Source organism: Vombatus ursinus, unplaced genomic scaffold (genome assembly GCF_900497805.2).
Source record: "Vombatus ursinus unplaced genomic scaffold, bare-nosed wombat genome assembly UNPS02014825.1, whole genome shotgun sequence".
In the NCBI taxonomy this organism is placed as follows: domain Eukaryota; kingdom Metazoa; phylum Chordata; class Mammalia; order Diprotodontia; family Vombatidae; genus Vombatus; species Vombatus ursinus.
The window spans coordinates 1,235,242-1,251,462 of record NW_020954603.1 but is presented as its reverse complement, the minus strand read 5'-3'; the positions used below and the strand labels follow the sequence as shown (position 1 = coordinate 1,251,462).

The 16,221-nt window shown below is 46.0% G+C and overlaps 1 protein-coding gene across 1 annotated transcript in view; it reads left to right on the top strand.

Moving 5' to 3' along the window:
• KNCN (kinocilin) overlaps nt 1-2,060 on the top strand; it is a 5,799-nt gene extending 3,739 nt beyond the window's left edge. The window contains exons 3-4 of the mRNA XM_027837962.1: nt 1,222-1,296; nt 1,951-2,060. Coding sequence (XP_027693763.1) covers nt 1,222-1,296; nt 1,951-2,060 — 185 coding nt within the window. The remainder of the gene's footprint in view (nt 1-1,221; nt 1,297-1,950) is intronic.
• Nucleotides 2,061-16,221: the final 14,161 nt, after the last annotated feature.

Here is a 16,221-nt window from a genome sequence, read left to right as displayed (position 1 = left end):
TGTGTGTGTGTGTGTGTGTGTGTGTGTGTGTGTGTGTGTGTGTGTGTATGTTGAGGCTGCCTGTGTGTTTGCGTCTGTGTGGGTTTGAAGGCTTCACAGATGTGTTTAGATGTTGCTATGACAACAGCCATGCCTTCTAGGACTCACATCCTGCTAGAGACATTCTTAGATTTAGAAAAAAACCATTACCCTCCCCCTCTCCCCAACACACACACTTCCAGGCCAGCCCAGCTTCTCCTAGTCTCAGATCCTCCCTTCAGGTACCCATCTCTCACTGTCCTTGATCCCTCCCCACCTCTCCACAAGAAAACTGGAGAGGACCAAAAATATCAAATAAAAAGCTAACATGTATGCAGCACATTAAAGTTTGCAAAGTGTTTTACAAATATTAGCTCATTTTAATTTTCATAGCAACCCTGGGAGGTAGGTACTATAATGCTCATTTTTACACATGAGGAAACTGAGGCAGACATAAGTTAAGTGACTCACCCAGGGTCACACAGCTAGGAAGTGTCTAAGGCTGAATTTGAACTCAGGTCTTCCTGACTCCAGGTCCAGCACTCTATCCACAGTGCTACCTACTTGTGACACCTACCATGCGCCATTCAGTCAATATACATTTATGAATGCCAGGCACTATGCTAGGGACTGGGGGTGCCAGCGGGTCACCAGATGAAGGGCATTGTGGGGGTAGTAAATAGAGAACCAGCCTCATAGTTGGAAAGATGCAGATTCAAGTCTCATCTCTGACATATACTGGCAGAATGACCCTGATCAGGTCATTTAAACTTTCAATGCTCCCAGGCAACTTTCAAGACCATAAGGTGCAGGGAAAGAGGCTAATTTGGGAGTTCTGTCCCTGATAAAATCACAAATCTAGACCCCCAAAATGTGTCCAGCCCTCTGTTATGTGTTGGGAACAAAGACAAAAACAAAACCTGCCGTCAAGAGCTTCCATTCTGGTGGGGGAGGGATTCAACATGTGCACAGATAAGTCAGCACAAAATATACATCCAACCACTTGCAGGGAAGCATGAACAACCAGGATCCAAAGAGAGGTTAAGTTAGAGGAAAGCAAATCAGAAGAGACAGCTGGAAGGGTGGAAGTCAGACATGAAGAACCCCCTTCTCTCAATCAGGACCGTGGAACTGGGGGACCAAGGGCAGGGAGCCAGTGGACAAGCTGTCTTATCCAAACTGAAATCACATCTCCCCCTGCAGGGAATCTAAGGATCCACCCCCAGCCTGGGAACAGTGGAGAGGAAGGGGCTTCCGGTGATGGAGGGAAGAGTGAAGGTAAGTGTGAGGGATCCCACTGTCTGCCTGTCTAACTAGCCTTCCACCTGGTCCCAGCCCCCATCATAGAGGGGATCCATTTCCAGAAGATTTCAGGTGGAGACAGACTGGCCACTTATCAGGGATGTAGTGAGGGAGAATTCTTGAGCAGGTACAGGTCAGTCTAGATGCCTCTAACATCTCCTGTAACTGGGATTCCAGGATTCTGCCTTCTCCTACTCTCCCGCCTATAGTTAATCAACCAACTAACCAATAACTAGCATTTACTAAGCACCTACAGGAACTCTGCTAGACATCGGAGATACAAAGGCAAAAATGAAATAATCCTTGCCTTCAAGGAACTTACATTCTATTAGATGCAAGGACAAGATGACATGTGCACATATCTGTGCATTCCAGATAAATCCCAAATAAATACAAGGTATTTTGGAGGTGGGGACATCTGTAGACCTCCTACCCTCACCATGCCCTGCCTCCTTAAGGATTAAATGCCAACCCCACCTCCTCTCTTCACCCGAAAGTCCATTCCCATGGCTCTGAAACAGGGATGTCCCAGAATCCACTCAGCATAACCTGGCTATCTCTCCTCCCATCATCCCCCCAGAGCCTGTCTTCTGTCTTTAACAATAGTCTTGTTTTTTCCCTTCCCCCAAGGAATAAGGAGTCACATACCTAACAGTCTCTCCACTGTGAGCCGGACCCTGGAGAAGCTGAAACCTGGAGGTGGCAATGCTGGTGGGAGTCGAAGGACAGAAGAGGGCTGAGGGATCTTAGGCTGGATTCTGCCTGGTCAAACCCATCCCTTTTGCCTGGGGTTGCATTGTCCAGTGGAGAGGACAGGAATGGAGATCCCACCAATCTCTTCCAACCCTCCCCAATCTAGCTGCCTTGGCTTCCCTGGGCTATACCACTGGGACAGGAGCCCGGTTGAATAATCCTAAACCCCAGACAATCCTGGTGATCACTAGAGCAAAAGAAGGGCTGCTAGAAAAATGAGAGGACACCTCTGAAGTGAGGGGGTCATCTCACAGCCGGCCTCCCTAGCATCACAGAGCTGCTCCAAATGATGGTGTTCAGCCCAAATGAGTTTCTTCTGGCCACTGTGACTGGTGACAGGAGAGTCTAGGTCCTGCAGAACTGGAGACTTCCCCAAAGTCACGTGGGGCTGGGAAGGGAAGGCTGGAAGCCACAAATACCAGGAAGGCAGCAGGAGGCAAACTCCATCATGCCACATCTCCACGCTCTATACCTGTGGCCCTAAACAGGCTGCACCTGGATTTCTCTTTGCAAACCCATTGCCTTATTTCTTTGTCAAAACCACAGTCTGATTTCTTTTAAGACTGCCTCTTTTGGTACCACCTCACATCTATCAGAGTGGCTAATATGACAAAAAAGAAAAATGTTGGATGTCAGAGGATATGTGGGAAAACTGAGACACTAATGCATTGTCAATGGAGTTGTGAATTAATCCAACCACTCTGGAGAGTAACTTGGAACTATGCTCAAAGGGTTATAAAACTGTGCATGCCTTTTGATCCAGCAATACCACTGCTAGGCCTATGTCCCAAAGACATCCAAAAAAGGAGAAAAGACCTATTTATACAAAAATATTTATAGCAGCTCTTTTTTGTGGTGGCTAAGAATTGGAAATCAAAGGGATGCCCACCGACTGGGGAATGGCTAAACAAGATGTGGTATATGATTGTAATGGAATGTTATTGTGCTCTGTGAAATGACAAGCAGGATGATTTCAGAAAAACCTGGAAAGACTTACATGAACCGACACATAATGAAGTGAACAGAACCAGGAGAACGTTGTACACAGTAACAGCAATATTGTCCAGTGAAGAACTGTGAATGACTTAGCTCTTCTCAGCAATACAATGATCCAAGACAATTCCAAAGGACTAATGGTGAAGCATATTACCTGCCTCCAGAGAAAGAATTGATATTGATTGAATGTAAACTGAAACGTGCTATTTGGCACTTTCTTTCATTTTTTCCCTTTTATTCGAGTCTTCTAGTACAAAATGACTAATATGAAAATGTTTTACATAATTGCACATGTATAACCTATTCTGATTGCTTACTGCCTCAGGGAGGGGGAGGGGGAGAGGAAGAAGGGGAGAGGGATAGAATTTAGAACTCAAAACTTTAAAAATGTTTAAAAAATTGGGGGAAAAAGACTGTCTCTTTTTCTCTATCTGTCTAGTTTCTGTCTGTCTAGAAACTGTCCAGTTTCATTTTGAAAGGCTAGGAAATTATCACTTCTAAGTCTGGATTCTGGTTTCTTTTGAAGCCCACCAAGCTGATTTCTGCCTCACTTCTCTCACATCCAAATACAAGACACTAGGCCAAGAGTCAGAAGATCCAAGTTCGTGTTCCACTTCTCCCACATACCGACTATGTGACTTCCCCTCTCTAACCTTCATTTTCCTCACCTGTCAAATAAGGGCCTTTCTAAGCCTGTGATTCAATGGTCTCTCCAGGCCACCAGCTACAGAAAGGAGTATCCCTGCCCTTGGGATCCCAGCCCAAGCCAAGATCCTTCTTCAAAGTCTACCTCAAGCCCACCTCCTACACAAAGACTTCCTTGCCTGGCTGACTTTTCAGCATGGAAGGGAATAAGCCTGTGACCCAGATTCCTGAGCTGCTAGGACTAACTTGGGGTCAGGGTGGGGATGGCAAGGGGATTCTGAGCTGTGCACAGGGCATGGCCCAATGGGTGTCTCACTGCTTTCCCCTCTCTAGTCCTCCATATAGTCTACACTCAACTCCAGCTCACTGTGAGAACTTGACCCATCCCTTTCCTTCTCTGGGTGTCAGTGTCTGACCATGAAATGGGGGGATTGGGCTAGATGAGCCCTGAGGACCACCCTTTAAACCTCCAGGGTCTGACTCCATATACCCCAAACTAAGATGGCCATGGACAACTCAGGATGGCCCTGGCCCATGCCCTCCAGGATCTGTGTCTTTGATGTCCCCACCACTGAGAAAGTATTCCCTTCCCCTTTTCACTTTTTGAAACAACCTGGAAAAATTAAAAGATTTGGAAGCAGAGAGCCTGCATTTATGTTGTGGCTCTGCTACTTGGCATCTGTGAGACCCTGAACAAGGCTCTTCTCCTCCCTGGGCCTTGGGTCTCCTCAACTATAAAATAAAGTTGTTCGAGATGAAAGCTTCTTAAGGAGTCTGTGGATAGATTTCAAGGACTCTATAAACTTGGAAGGGAAAAATACACCTTTATTTTCATCAGTTTCTAAATGAAACCTAGCATTTCTTTCTCTTGTGAATATTTTTAAAAAACCATTCTTCTGAGGAGGGGATCATAGGCTGCACCGGGCAGCATGCCCCAGGGGTCCATGACATTTTTTAAAATGGCTGAACAAGAAGCCCCTGGACCCAATGGTCAAAGTGGTGTTATGGGCATATGCAAGGTTGGCAACCAGAGAACTGGGATATTCAAATCCTGACTTTGTCATTCATTACCTGTGTAGTCCCACATACTCTCTGGGCCTCAGTTTCTTCATCTGCAAAGTAATTTGACTAGACGAGCTCTAAAATGTGAGGAGCAGTGTGTCAGAGTGGAAGGAGACTGCATTTGGAGTGAGGGGGTCTGGGTTTGAATTCTGGCTCTGCCACTTACTAACTGTGTCATCTTGGGCAAGTCACTTCCTCCTCTTTGGGCCTCAGTTTCCCTCCCCTGTAAAATGAAGGAGTTGAACTAGAGAACCTCTATTATCCCATCTGGCCCAAGACCTATGATCCTATCCAGCTCTAAAGCCTATGATCAGTACAGGGGTCACGTCCTCCAGGAAGCCTACCTTGACTCACCCAGTCAGAAACTATTTCTTTTTTCTAAACGCTGCAGGCATTTGGACCCCACCTCATGGTCCTTTGGAATCCAAATCATAGTTCTGTGTGTCTGTGTCTTATCTACCATACAGGAGCTCCCTGAAGGCAAGGCCTGGGTCTTACTCTGTTTTATTGGTCAGTGCCCCACCCTGCCCCATTTCACCTAGTCCCCTGACTATAGCACTAAGCATGGATTGAAAGAATTCTTGACTCTAGGACCCAACCTCCTTTTTTCAGCCTAATCTTCCTTTACTCCTCCTCATGTCTGTAAAGTGAGTTTCTCTCTGCCTCCACACCTTTACTCATCTCTACCCCTCTTTCTTCATCCAGGTCCTCCCTTTCCTTCTAGGACCAGTTCAAGGCCACCTCATTCAGGACTGCTCCCCCTGTCCTGAATGCCTTGGGCATTTACTACCAGCTCCCAGGCCTCCCGCCCTTTAAGCTTTACAAAGCACTTTTTTCCACAACAACCCTGTCGGGGAGGGGGCAGAAGGATTGTCTTCCCTATTGGAGGGAATAGAAAGATTGATCTTTCCATTGGGGATTTGACAGAGAAAGATTGGGCTGGATCTGTGGCTTCAAATGCCCAAAGTGATACCAACCTAGCAGAGGACAGAGAAACCTATCCCTGAGGCAGCCTGGTCACTTGGCAATCAATTCTTTGGTTGTGGCAGTCCGAGAAACAAATAACAATAGAACATGGCCATCCTCTGAGGCATTTTCTGTTTCTTCAGCAATGGTGTCAGGATGGTGGAAAAAGAGACAGAGGGGGCCAGGAAGAGGCCAGTCTTTGGCATGACTTTAAGTGCTACCATAACAGATGATAATCACAATCTGAGGTCCTTGTCCACTATCCAACGAGTAGAAAGGCTGGAAAGGACCCTAGACCCAGAGCTGAAAGGGACCTTGGAGTCTAAACCTAACTTCATTGTACAGGTTCAACGAGACTGTCTCCCACATCATGGGGCTCCAGACATCTCTAGCCTCTCTCCCTGTACTGTTCTCTAAAGGAGACTTTATTTCCTACCAGGAGGTGAATCAGGAGATTGGGACCGGAAACTTGGTCACTCTTGCTTTCCTTAGAGAGAAGGGGTACTGGGCTAGAATTACATCTATCCACTATCTTATATACTTATAATTATATTATGTTATATCTTATTATATTATATTAATCTAGGGGATGTAGTTTTCCAGTTCAGGACCAAATTCGGATTGCTATTTATTACTGGGGGAAGTAGGACCCCAAGCTTTTTATCCAAGGCTTGAATTCCTTCCCACCACCCTTCCCAGTTCCAAAATGAACACACAGAACAAGTAGCAAGAGAACCCATTTATCCAGGTTGATAGCAAAACAGATGTCACAGAAAGCATACAATACAATCTGAACAGTACAGAGAGCAGGAACCCTCCCTTTGGCAGTGAGGTCACTCATTCAGCTGAAAGAGAGAGGCCCCGATTTCACCCAAGGGGAAATTCTCCAGTCTCCAGTTTAGTCAGTTGAGGAGAGGAGGGGCATGATGGAGACTGACAGTCCTTCCCATGTCATCTTCTTCCCAGTCTAATTCTCCCTGTGGCAACCTGAAGTGCATTTGGCATTGTTCATCCTTTCTCTCTCAAAGCTGGAAACCAGAAGCACTCATTGGGACTGCAAAGCCTGAAGAAGACAAAGAAACTGAAGCTCTCTTCTCTCCTACTCTCATCAACCTCACCTTACCATTCATGCAGGCTCAGGCATTACATTTCACCAAGGAGGAGAGAGTCCTATACCAATGGGCTTTGGGACTCATTACACAGGTGAGAAAACTGAGGCCAATGGAGCTGAAGTGACCTTGAAATGCAAAGGTTATACAGGTAGAAAGCATCACCATCGGTATTCAAACCCAGGTCTTCTGAGTCCTAAATTATTCCATTCATCTTCAGAGCTCTGGCCCTAGTGGCTAGATGGGTGTCATCTAGCCCATTTCACCCACTATATCTAACCAGCAGGCCAAGCTTTGACTATCCCTCCAGCCACTTATGGACCACCTTGACATCTCTCTACCCTTCCACCCAACACTTTCTACCTCTCCAGAACAAAATTCCCTTCCCTGGTCATCTCATCCCTATACATGTTGTCCTCTCCATTAGAATGTAAGCTCCTGGAAGGCAGGAACTAACCATTTTTAGTATCCCTAGGACTTAACATAGTGCCTGGTACATACTAAGCACTTAATAAATGCTTATTTATTCATTCATTTATTCCCCTGCACTATGCTGTAAATGAAGCCAGAAGACATAGAAAAATCACAGCTAAAGAGAAGCAGATGAGGAATGAAACAGATAGAGCGTGAGACTGGTGATGAGGAAAACCTGAGTTCAAATCTGACCTTTGACACTTGCTGTATGACCCTGAGCAAGTCCCTTCGCTGCTCTCTGCCTCAGTTTTCTCCTCTGAAAAATGGAGATAATAATAGAACCTAAGTCCCAGAGTGTTTGTGAGGATAAAATAGGTATTTGAAAAGTGTTTTAGAAACGTTAGGTACTATATACATGCTAGCTTTTATTATTATTATTATGGAAGGATGGCTCACAGATAGTGAAACTCTACCAGATTAAACTCTCATATCACAGCCCTGCATGTACTTATAGAGGAAGGGATAATTGCCCTGAAGAAAATGAAGATGAAAGGAGTGGCTAAAGGAAATTAAGTATATCCAGAAAAAGTTTATGCTGGAGTCAAAGAAGAATGTTCGTGGCTTGATTGTCAAGGAATCTGAAGGAGAAGACACCAAAGGTGTGGAAAGAAAACTTAGGCTTTCAAATCCTTATCGCTCCCCCTACATGAACAAAAGAACAATAACTATTGACCTACCTATTTTCCATCTATATGATGCATTATAAGAAAAAAAATTTCCTCACATATTGAAATCATCCTTGATAACGGGATTAGAAGAGAATAGTTAGGTAAGATTCCATGGCAGATCACATATTGACCATCATACAATTGACTGAAAGGTGTCAAGAGCTCAGGATCTCACTATGACTGTTGTTAGTTGACTAAACAAAGGCATTTAATTCAGGCAATCAAAATACTACCTTGAAGACTTCCAAGAGGCAGCTTCTAGGCCATTCAAAATTAGGCAAGATGCTTTACAAGATGTAACAATCTTGTACTTTACCACTCTGATCATCAATATCAAGTGCGACATGAAATAAAGAGAGCTATATTTGTCAAAGATGTTTGCTACAGTCATGAGGGAGATATATCCAAATTGAAGAGAGATTCCTTATAGATGGCGAAGTCCTCCAGATGTTCCTCTAGGTGGATGATATTGTGCTGATTACATCAAGCCCCAGAACACTGCACAGACTCCTGGAAGAGATCCATAATCCCTCCAAAGGATTTATCCTATCTACATAGGGAAATCCAAGTGGATAAAGAATTCTCTACCCTGCAATTGGATGAACAATATCTATAAGAGTTTATCCATCAGTGTATCTCTCTTGGTCAAACATCGCAAATGTACAATGAGCTGGGTCCAGAATTAAACAGAAGGCCAGACTCATTTGCCTTTGAGAATTCAAAAATTCTCTTAATGACCCAACCTTCTCTCTGAAACAAAGGCCTATCTTTCATACTTGTATTCTTCAGGTGATGTTATATGGCAAACCAAAGAAGACCACATAACTAAAGAACTGAAATTGAGGATGTAACATCCCAGTGGGTGAGTAACGGCTGCAGGCAACCATGCATTAACAACAAACAATTATGAAGGCAAACCAGAGGGCAGGATGTATCAAAGAAATATGACTGAAAAGGAAGATGGGCTGGGAGATGACCAATGGAAAGATCATGTGCCTCACTGTTTTCCTCACACTGTCAAGAGCACTTGAGAAAGGTCCCTAGTATATTGAATGGCCCTGCTATGATGGACTTAAGGACAAGAATCTCACAAGTTGAGCAGGTATGGTGGGGCTGTGATCTGCATCACTGGAGGGAATACCCATGTTGAAGAGATCCTTGATTATTATATTGGGAGTGTTGGGGAACTTCCTGTGCTGAAATTCCCTCCACCTGATTCACATTGGCAATTCCTCTGTAACTCTGGTATTAGAAGATTGTTTGGAGGCACCAAGGGGTTAAATCAATCAAGTGATTAGCAAACAGGCACAGTGTTAGGTTCTGACCTCCAAAGTCAAAAATGAAACCATCTTCATTCTCAGGGAGCTTATATTCTATCAGGGAAACAACAGATACACATATAAGCAAACACAACATTTAAATAAAGAACATACAAAATGAGTTATGGAGGAGGGTTCCACTTGTAGCTGGAGGGATCAAGAAAGTCTTCGTGTAGGAGGCAGCCAGTCACCTGAGTTTTGAGGGACATTCCTTGTCCTCTCCTGTTTTCACACCCTTTCCCTAACATGGCCCACTGAGACAGCTCAATAGCCTGTGCTCAGGTACAGTTCTGACATTCTGTGTTCTATGTATGTTCTCAGATCCCTAGTTCTGAGATTTTTTCTAGATCTGACATTCTGTGTTCTGCATTCTAGTTTAGTTACATAGTGCCTAGCTCACAAAAAGAGCTTAATAAATGTTTAATCTAAGGGAACCTCCAGGCTCTGAGAGTCTAAGAACTACAAAGAATTTCTAACCCCTCCTCCATCCAATAAACATTTATTAAGCAGATAGGGCGAGTAGAGTTCTGTGCTCAGCATTAGGGGAAGTACATAACATTCACAATGCTTTCAGCACCTTCCTTATGCTGGGGACAAATGGGGGAGTATTGAAGGAGGGAGGGGTAGCTAGGTGATGCAGTGGGTAGAGCGCCAAGCCCAGAGTCAGGAAGACTCATCTTCCTGAGTTTAAATCTGGCCTCAGACACTTAATAGCTGTGTGACCCTGGGCAAGTCACTTAACTCAGTTTGGGTCAGTTTCCTCATCTGTAAAATGAGCTGGACAGAGCAAACCACTCTAGCATCTTTGTCAAGAGAACTCCAAATAGGTCATGAGAAGTCAAACATATTGAAAAATGACTGAACAGCAGCTGAAGGAGGGAGAGAGGTTGCCTCTAAATCCATCCAATCTGTGCATCTATACATCAATCCATCCATCCATCCCTCTATCTTTTTTGAGATGGTCTGTCTGTACCCTGTTCCCCTCACATTTTAGGGTCCTCTGGACCCAGTCAGGAGTGTGCAGTTGCCTCAGATCCTGCTGAAGAGGGGGAGACGAAAGAGGCTGTCATCGATAATGGCCTCTCTTTCCAGTCCTCCTTTGTTGTATGAAGTTAGGGGGATATGCTGGGTCCAGTGAACTGGTAAATGTGCAAGGGAACATCTCCCTACATACGAAGTGGAGTTCTCTACCTATGCTCTCTCTAGGGGCTACCATACTGAGGCACACACACACACCAGCTGAGAAGCACTGAGAAAAGGAGAATTCTCATGTAGCGGAGCACCCATGTCTTAAGAAGGGGGAGATGGCCCTGATGCCCTCTGGCTGCTCCTGCCCCTTGGTGTCTCCCAGGATGCCTTCATCAATCCCTTGCTTATCTCAGGCCATGAGCTCTGGACTTGACACCTATAGGACCTGGGTTTGAATCCTAGCTCTGCCGCTAACTAAGTGTGGAACACTGGGCAAGTTACTTTGCTTCTGAGCCTCAGTTTCATTACTTGTAAAATGGGGATAGAAAGTCTTGAACTATGTGGTGGAAGTGCTTTGTACACCTTAAAACACTATAGAAATGTCAGAGATTATTGTTGTTATCTGTGGAATCCAGGGGCCTTAGCCCTGGAGAAGGATTTCAGCACCTCTAAGGTGGACAGCTCCAAGGGAGCTCAGTTCAGGCCTTGAATTGACCCACTCCACTCAGCAAGTACGGGAGAGGCCCTTCACTCTCTCCCGGGGTTTCTGAGTTGTGTCCCAAGCATTGGGGAGGGACTGCACCGAGCCACTCACAGAAGGAGTTATAATGTATCTACCAGTTCCAGGCCTGCAAGAACTGGGCAAGTACTTACCTGCAAGGTTGTTTGAATTCCTGACTGAAGAGTGAGGGTTAGGAGGTAGGAAGGACAGATGGAGAGATTTGAGGGGTTGGGGGAGAAAAGAAGGTGCTCTCCTAGATCATCAGCTGCCTCTGATGGGGGTAGGGGGCGAAGGCGGGGAAGTGGAAAGAGGAAGGAGAGGAGGGTTGTTGGGTCAGAGAGCCAGAGCCCACTAAATGGGCCCGCCATGTTCTGCCTACCTGGGAATAGTGGGATTGCGTGTGGTTCCCTTGCTCCCTCCCTCTCTGGCTCGTTCGCTTGCTCGCTCGTCCTCCCGCCCTCCTGTTCAGCCCCTCCCCGCGCCAGCCGCCACTGGGAGCCTTGAAGCCTTGAGTCTGAGACTGAGCGTTGGGACCCGAAGCCAGTCGCCTGGACTGCCTCCCCTGGGCAGTCCCCCGGGCTTGGCCCCCCTCCCGCCCCCTCCATTGGCCCACTTTGGAGGAACGATTTCTTCCAAAGCTAGCAGGGTGGGGAGACCATAAGCATAGGACTGGGGAAGGCGCAGAGCCTAGCCCCGCCCGTTGCCTCCACCAGAGAGCCCAGTCCAAGATCTCCAAACGGCTTGCGAACCTGGAGTGAAGCCAGACTCCTCCTGCCTATGGTGGACTTCATACCCCACAATTTTCCTTGCCCCTCGATATCTAGCGATCTGATCTCTTAAATTCATCTGTCTCTCTCCCCCAACCAACACCTCCGCTCACTGCAAAGTTTGTGCCCTAGAAGGGGAGGGGTGCAGGTCCCCGTCCCGGAGATGCTTCTCCTCTGGACGCCGTATCGCCAGTCTTCCTTTCTCCTGGGTGACAACCGCCCCGGCTCAGGCCCCATCTCCAGCACCTCCGGGTCCGGACTCCTGGCTCCAGGCAAGTGAAGGAAGCGGATTGGGAGAGGAAAGAGGTAGGGGTGGGGGGAAGCTGGGACGGTGGAGCAGGGGAGAGGGCAGTGGGGAGAAAGAGGGAGAGTGGAACGAGAAAGACCAAAAACGACAAGCCGCAGGCGGCGGCGTGGGGGGCGGGGGGTGTCGCGTGGTGACGGAGAAACAGACAAGAAGGAGAAGGAGTGAGACACACATGAAGCCTGGTAGCTAGGAGATGCCCTGGCTGGGTTGAGCTCTGACCTCTCACTGGGCTCCGAGCTCTCTCTAGACTCCGGGCTCTGGGCTCTGATTCCTCACTGGGCTCTAGGCTCTGAGCCGGGCCACCTGTTGAATGCATGGCGTTCCTCCCCCAGGGCTGAGGCTCTGGCAGCTTGTTCCCTGCAGTTCACTGGTTTTGTATGGCTGGGAGGGAGGGGAAGAACTGTCCCAGACGAAGCAGACCTCAGTTTAAGCAGTCTCCCAAATGGAAATGCAGCCCTGACCCAATGATTTATCACTGCAAAAGCCCCGCCCCCTTTCCTTTTAAATAGCATATTCTGCCAGTTGCGGGGGGGGGGGGGGGGGGGGGGGGGGGGGCGGCAGCCTTTGGGTTTTTCAGGTCCTGTGTCCTGGGATCTGCCAGATGCCTAGAGCAGCTCTGACTCTTGGCAACCCATTCCCCCTACTCTCCACACTACCCCCCCCCCGCCCCCTGTTCCCTGTCTCCTTGTATCAGTATATGGAAGCGGAGGCTGGAGTTGGGAGGGATATTAGAAGACCAACCAGTCCAGTCCTCTCTGCCTCCCCCCCTCATTGTAAAGATGTAGGAACTGAGGTCTTTGAACATATTAAATGATTAATAGGTATTTTTTAGCTTGATTTACATTTAATAAGTGTATAAATCCCTGTCTAGCAACCAACAAGCACTTGTATTTGTGTGTGTGTATATACATGGCCTGACATGTGTGTATACAAACCTGACTCCAAGCTCAGAGGCCCATCCCTGCTTCATGTGTCACCCAGGCATGGAGAAACTGGTGAACCAGCCCTGGCTGAGTCTACAAATTTACGTTATCTAACCTTAGCCAGGCTCTCCCTTCAGAATAGCAATTCTCTTTCTTCCCTGGTAGACTCTCCCACTCCCCATGGTGGCTATTGTAAGACTTGTAATATTCATCCAAGACTATTCTGGACCCTCTTTTCTCTCTACTTTCTCTCACTCAATGACTTCATAAATTCCCATGAATTCAACTCACATCTCTATGCAAACAACTCCCAGATCTTTATACAAGTCCCAGTCTCTCTCCTGAGCTCCATTTCCACATTCCCAACTGCTTGCTGGACATACCAAACTGGATATGCCAAAGGCATTTGAAATTCAATGTGTCCAAAAGAAAACTCATCATCTCCCTCCTTCTACCTCCAACCCAGCCCTTCCTGAATTTCTCTGTCTCTGTGGAAGGCCCCACCATCCTTCCAGTACCCAGGTTTGCAACATCAGATTCCTCCTTAATGCCCTGATCTTCCTCACCCCTCACTTTTAATCCAGTGTCAAGTCTTACGGATTCTACCTTATAAGATCATAAGGTTTAGAACTTTAAGGCCCAGAGGTTTTGAGCAAATTTCCCTGGGTCACAGAGCTAGTAAATATCTAAGGCAGGATTTGAACTCAGATCCTCTTGAATCCAAGTCCACTAAACACCTAGCAGTTTAGGTTACACAAGTAGTAGAGCTAAGTGTCAAAGCCAGGGTTTCTTACTCCAGGTTCTGTGTCTTTTCATCTGTACCTACCTCTGCAATCTATCTCACATCTGTGCCCTTCTTTTCATTCATACAGCCATTACTGCGGTTACTGTGGTGTAGGCCCCAATCATTTCTCCCCTAGACTACTACAGTAGCCTCTACGCTTTAAGTGTCTCTCTATTCCATGGAATTGCCAAATTGATATTCCTTGCTGCTGCTTCTTTGTTGTTGCTGTTGAGGTTAAGTGACTTACCCAGGGTCACATAGCTAGTAAGTATCTTAGGCTGGATTTGAACTCAGGTCCTCCTGACTCCAGGTCCAGTGCTCTATCCCCTGTACCACCTAGCTGCCCCCAAATTGATATTCCTAAAGCGACGGTCTGATCATGTCATTCCCGTGCTTAAAAAGGTCCAGTGGCTCCCCATTACCTGTAAGTTACAATGTAACCCTCTTTATTTGACTTTTAAAGCTCTTTGCAGTCTGACTAGAGCCTCCTTTTCAAGGCTTAGTGTCTATTACTCCCCTTGATGCACTCTGCTCCAGCCCAGCGGACCTGCATTCTGTTCCCCATATGTGAAATTCCGTCTCCTGCCTCTGCGCTTTGCACATTCTATCCTCCCTGCTTGGAATGCTCTTCTTTACCACAACCACCCCTCACCTCCTTTAAGGAAGCCCTAGTTTCCTTAAGGGCTTAGCTCAAGAGGCATCTCTTCCAAGAATCCTTGACTGATTCACCTGACTGTGAGTGCTTTCTCCATCACTGGGTTTTGCTTTTGCATAAATCCTAGATTTACTTCCCTTTGAACATATTGTATTCCCCTGGTAGGATGTCAGCTCCCAGAAGGCACACACAATCTCATTTTTGTATTTGTGTGCCTGGGCAGTAGAACACACTAAGTAGGTCCAGCACTTTTAGTTGGTGCAAAATAAATGCTTGTTGGTTGATTGATTGATTGATTGAGCCCTGTTCTTGAGATCTCCATGGAGGCTGACATCAAACCATTACTTACTACTCTTTGGGTCTGGCCGTTCAACCGCTAGAGTCCATTTACTTGTGCTATTATCTAGCTCATATCTGTACACTTTCATATGATGACAACAGGATAGACCTCTAGGAAGACAACTCCAAATCTCTCTAGTTACATCCAGCCCTAACAGTGCCCTCTTCTCTCTGCCTCCCTACCACTCTTCTCCTTCCCTCTTGCTGAACATATCAACCTGGGTACAGGAGTGTGCTGGAGTCAGCTTGAACTATCTCTGAGTTCAGAGTGAGCATTTATACCTCAGAAACTAGCAAATAATAAAACCAGGGTTTAATTTAGTTTTGCTGGTGGTCTAGACTTAAGAAAGTGATGGAAAATATGTTAAAAGGGCAGATTAAACAGAAGTGTGTCCTGTGTCCATCTGTTAAACATTTACCAGCACACCCCTGCCTGGAAGTCACCTCAATTTCAAAATGTGTAAAAGTAAGCACTCACTCTGAACCAGCCCCTTCTTTAAAATTTCCCATTTCTTTTGTTGGTGCAAACTTAACCTTGAGGTCAAGAAAAACTTCCTAACTGTCCCAAGTATAATGAGCTGCCTCAAGAGGTAATGATTGTTTCCTCTTTGGGATGGGGGGAGTATCTTCAAAGGTGAGACAACCATTTGTCAGGTATGTTATAGAGGGGATTCTTTTCATGTATCGGTTGGATTCAATGGCCATTGAGGTAATTTCCATACCTCAGATTCTGTAATGCTAATTAATCTGAGCAGTTTTCATTTAAGATGTCTTAAGATATGGTATCCAGGCTTTTTTAAATTGTGATTTTCAGGAAATCCAGTGACTTCTAAATTAACATTTCTTAATCCAATTTTCTTTTGGCATTTTTTGTTTGATAGTAAATTTTATTCTATTTTTCTAACTTTTGATTTTGTTCTAATGTTTCCTTTTGCATGGAGTCCTGAAGTTCTTTTGGTCCATTCTAATGGTGGGGGGGGGGGGGGGGGGGGCTCACTACTTGAGTAAGACAGAAAACCTTTTGGTCTTAGCTATTTACTTTTCTTCTAGCTCATTCCTCCAGGCTTTGATTGATTACCTGGAGTTCTTATTTCACTTACAATTCCATTTTTATCTCTTACTTCATTCCTCCCAACTACTACTGTAATCCTTGTAACCAAGTTATGTTTTCCTCTGAGGTTCTGCTTTTAGTTATTGTGGAATAACTCTCTTCTGGGTTTATCTCCTGGGCATCTCTTGCTCCATCATATTTTCCCACAGTATTCACTGTCTTCTTCCATTTACACATTTCTCTAGCCTCAGTACTTGTCTCCAGACATTGTGCCACAGGCAAACTTTACCCCCTCCTCAACTCTCGAATGGTGTGGTAAGGGCCCTGTTTGGTCCTGACCTCAATTTCCTGGGCTCCTGATACTTACTGGCTTCCTCTTCCCCTGATGTGTCT